Genomic DNA, 4,118 nt, shown 5'->3' with positions numbered 1-4,118 from the left:
ACTCTCTCCCGTCCATGGCCGACGCCCAGCCGAACTCCGGCGGGCTGGCCGTCGACCCGCCCGGAATGGCCAAGAAAAAGAAGGGCAAGGCACCAAGGAAGCCGCGGTCGGAGTGCACGCCGGAGGAGATCGCCAAGTTGAACGCGGAATCGGTGAAGAGGAGGAGCCGGAGGGCGGTCGCCAAGACCAACATCGCCGCGGCCAAGAGAGCCGTCGAGCGCGCTGCGATTGAGGCCGCGCGGCACAATGCCGAGGTCGAGGAGAAGGAGGCCATCGTCAGCAAAGCGCACGCCCTTCTCATGGCTGGCCTTTGTCGTCCGCCCGGTTTCTCCGGAGGGGCCGTCGGTCCGGCGAGCACAGGATCGTCGGTCGCCCGGCCTCCGCAGTGCCAGTCGCAGACGTCGCGGACCACGCCCTTGTCACCCGGCTTTCCTCTACCAAGGCATGACGGCCAGACCCGTTTCGGGAGGTCACCAGACGTGAGCGTGATCGCGCCGTCCACACCACGCCCATCGGCCGTCATCGACCTCAATGTCACCCCTGCGTCCAGCAGCGGCGGCTGGCCGTCCGTCGAGATGCAAAGAAAGCAAGCACGACCGTTGTTTACCGGCACCATGCCGTCCCCCCGCGTCTTGTTGACGGAATGCCAACACCAACGGCACCGGTCGACGACCCCTACTACGACCAGTTCATGGAGGAAGTGATCTACGAGGGTGGGCACGTCCCTGTCTACGACCCCGAGGAGACCCAAAGTCAGGATGGCCGCGGCCAGTTCACTGCCGATGAAGAGGCCGACGACCGTGCTGACTACGACCATGGTGACTCGTGGCATGAAGACGATGACATCTATGTCGAAGGTGATGGTGATGAAGAAGAAAGCAATAACGTTGACATTAGTGGCGAGCCATTGTTCATCGACGAGCTGACACAAAGAGCGGAAGCACAAAAGAAGAGGAAGAGCATTCGCACGGGTTCATACACACAAGATGAGGACAAGTTGATTTGCCAAGCTTGGATGGAGATTAGCCAAGATCCAAGGACCGGCGCGCAACAAAAGGGTATTGTTTTTTTGGACGAGGGTCCACAAAACATTCCATGAAAGGAAGTTGTTTGAGCCCTACCAATTTGAAAGCAATCGTGGCGTTGGCTCGATTCAAAAGAGATGGTTGTTCATCCAACAAGAGTGCAAAAAGTATCAAGCCGCATTTGAGAGCGTTCAAGCACGACCCGTGAGTGGTACCGGCGTTGGGGACATGGTATGCTCTCCTTCCTTGCCCTTTCCTTGTTACGGCAATGAGACTTCGGCCTTGTACATGTTTGCATGTTCACTTGTTGTTGATCATATGGTGTAGGCATTTCAATCTTTGGAGGCATTCAAGGCCTGGCACAATGACAAGCCGTTCACTCTTACGCATTGTTGGACTATGATCAACAATTGCCCTAAGTTCAAGGACCAATACCGTGAACTCCAAAGGAAGAGAGGCCTGAAGACGGCCAAGTTCGTCGGAGGTGGAGATGGCGAGGCGTTGAAGAGGCCGAGGGGCAAGACCAACTCTAAGGTTGACGACATTCGTGATGCCTCATCCATGGCATTGCATGACACTTTGCATGGCATGATGTCGCAAAAGGATGTGAGGGACGAGAAGAAGCGGCAAAGCAAGGACGAGCAAATGAAGCAATACCTAGAGTTTCAAACGAAGAAGCTTGAGATGGAGGAGGCGGCCAAGAGAAGGAAGATCGACATGGAGGAGGTGGCCCGGCAGAGGCAGCTCGACATGGAGGAGGCGGCCCGGCAAAGGTAGCTCGACATCGAGGCCGACAACGTCAAGGGCAGGCAAAGGCAGCTCGACATCGAGGCCACCAATGCCGCCACCAAAGCGAAGGAGGTGGCCCTCGGGATCATGAGCGTGGACTTGTCGAAGATGAGCGAGAAGACGAGGGCTTGGTTCGAGGCCAGGCAGAAGGAGATGCTCGACGCCGACGGCCTGAACTAGGTCGTCCGATCGGTCGTGGCCGTTCTTTTTTGAGGCTGGCATGGGTGCCGCCCGCCCGCTGGGCCGTTGGCCGTGTGCCGGCGAGAAAAACATTCATTTTGAAGGCCGGGTGTGTTGCCGGCCGCTGGCTGTGTTGCCGGCGAGGACAGCCATTCATTTTGGAGGCTGGCTGTGTTGCCGGTCACTGGCTGATGCCGGCGATGGACGTGTAGGCCGCTGGCTTTGTTGCCGGCGTGCGTGATGAACTGGGGGCGTAGGGCTTGGCATTTGAAATGTTGTTCTTTTTTTTAAATAGACGCGGACAGGATGCGGTAAAGGATGCAGTCGTGCACTGGATGCACGGCCACCGCATCCCAGGACAGGCCCGGACAAGATCCTATCCCCTGCCCAAACGGACAGAATCCGGACAAAACGGATGTCCGTTTGGGAGTCGCGCGGTGGAGTTGACCTGAAGCCTCTCAGGCCAACTCCACCGCGCGATCCTATCATGTCCGGCCCCGTCCGTTTGGGGTAAAGGGGACAAAAGAGGCGGCCCAGTGCGCGGCCTCAAACGGACAAATGTCCGGATTCCGTCCATTTTCAACCCATCCCCGGCCCAAACTTGCGCTCGGTTTGGGGTGAAACGGACGCGCGCGGACGACCGCGACGCACGCCCTTGTCCCCCCCATGGCCAGCCTGTCGGGGACACTAGCAGTCCCTCCGCTCCCAACGCTTCACCCTCTCTCCCCGCCCCGCCCCGCCGCCGGCGCCGCCTCTATTCTCCGGCCGCCTCCTCACCGTGCAGCCCCACGCCCGCGCTTTCGCCGTAGTTTTGGTCGTCTATCGGGGGAGGTTTGGCCGTCGCCGTCCTTGCCGGTGGCGGAGGGGACATGACCGCCGGCGACCGCTCTTCAAGGCGGATTCCGACGAGAGCTCCAGAGCGGCCAGTAGCCGGTTGGCAACCATCCCTGCTGCGTCGAGGTGATCATCGCGGCCTCTTCGCCACCACGATCGGAAGGTGTTCGACTTTTTGCCATCAAAGGTATGGACAGTGGAGACGAGTTTTTCTTTCATCACTTCCTTTGTTCGTCGGACGATTCGTCGTCAGATGATGAAGATCTTGTGGTGGATGCACTGGTCGTTCACGACCATATTCAACGGCAGCTTCCTCGGTACAGGGAGTCACTCCCTGGCCGTGCTCCCAACCTGAACCGCAACAAGGAGAGAGGCCACACCCTGCTTTATGCCGATTACTTTGCCAACACCCCGCTCTTCAAGCAGGATAAATTTCGTCGCCGTTTTCGTATGGCAAGGCATGTGTTCAATCATATCCGAGAGGGAGTGGTTGCTCATGACCCATACTTCGAATGCAAGACGGATGCCCTTGGCAAGCTTGGGTTCTCCTCTTATCAGAAATGCACCGCGGCCATCCGCATGCTTGCATATGGTATTCCAGGCGATCTGGTGGACGAGTATGTGCGTATGAGTGAGACAACATGTCTGATGTCAATGTACAAGTTTTGTCAGGCCGTGATCGAGGTGTTTGGCCCAGAGTACTTGAGACAGCCAACTGTCGCTGATACAGAGAGATTGTTGGCGACCAACGCAGCTAGAGGCTTTCCAGGCATGCTTGGCAGCATAGATTGTATGCATTGGGAGTGGAAGAACTGTCCATTTGCTTGGCAGGGCCAGTACAAGGGGCATGTTAACGGGTGCACTGTCATATTAGAAGCGGTGGCATCGCAAGATCTTTGGATATGGCATTCTTTTTTCGGCATGGAAGGTTCTCATAATGATATCAACGTGCTGCAACGCTCTCCAGTCTTCGCAAGGCTTGCAGAAGGCCACTCCCCACCTGTCAACTTTGAGATCAACGGCCACCAGTACAACAAGGGATACTATCTAGCAAATGTTATATATCCTCCATGGTCAACTTTTGTGAAGACAATCTCGAAACCCCAAGATGAGAAGAGAAAGAGATTTGCCCAAATGCAAGAGAGTGTTAGAAAGGATGTGGAACGTGCTTTTGGTGTGCTTCAATCCCGGTGGGGTATCGTTCGAAACCCTGCACTGTCATGGGATGAAAGGAAGCTTTGGGAGGTGATGACTGCTTGTGTGATTATGCACAACATGATCGTCGAGGAC

At 56.6% G+C, this 4,118-nt stretch overlaps 1 protein-coding gene across 1 annotated transcript; it reads left to right on the top strand.

The window, feature by feature from the left end:
* Positions 1-643: 643 nt before the first annotated feature.
* LOC119292833 lies at positions 644-4,118 on the top strand (the record flags this gene model as incomplete). The annotated part of the gene is made up of 2 exons (XM_037571529.1): positions 644-800; positions 3,172-4,118. Coding segments are annotated over exons 1-2 (1,104 nt in total), but the record flags the coding sequence as incomplete, so codon positions are not given.

This window comes from Triticum dicoccoides, chromosome 4B (assembly GCF_002162155.2).
Source record: "Triticum dicoccoides isolate Atlit2015 ecotype Zavitan chromosome 4B, WEW_v2.0, whole genome shotgun sequence".
Lineage (NCBI taxonomy): Eukaryota > Viridiplantae > Streptophyta > Magnoliopsida > Poales > Poaceae > Triticum > Triticum dicoccoides.
The sequence above is the reverse complement of the archived record's forward strand: the minus strand, read 5'-3'. Positions and strand labels throughout refer to the sequence as shown.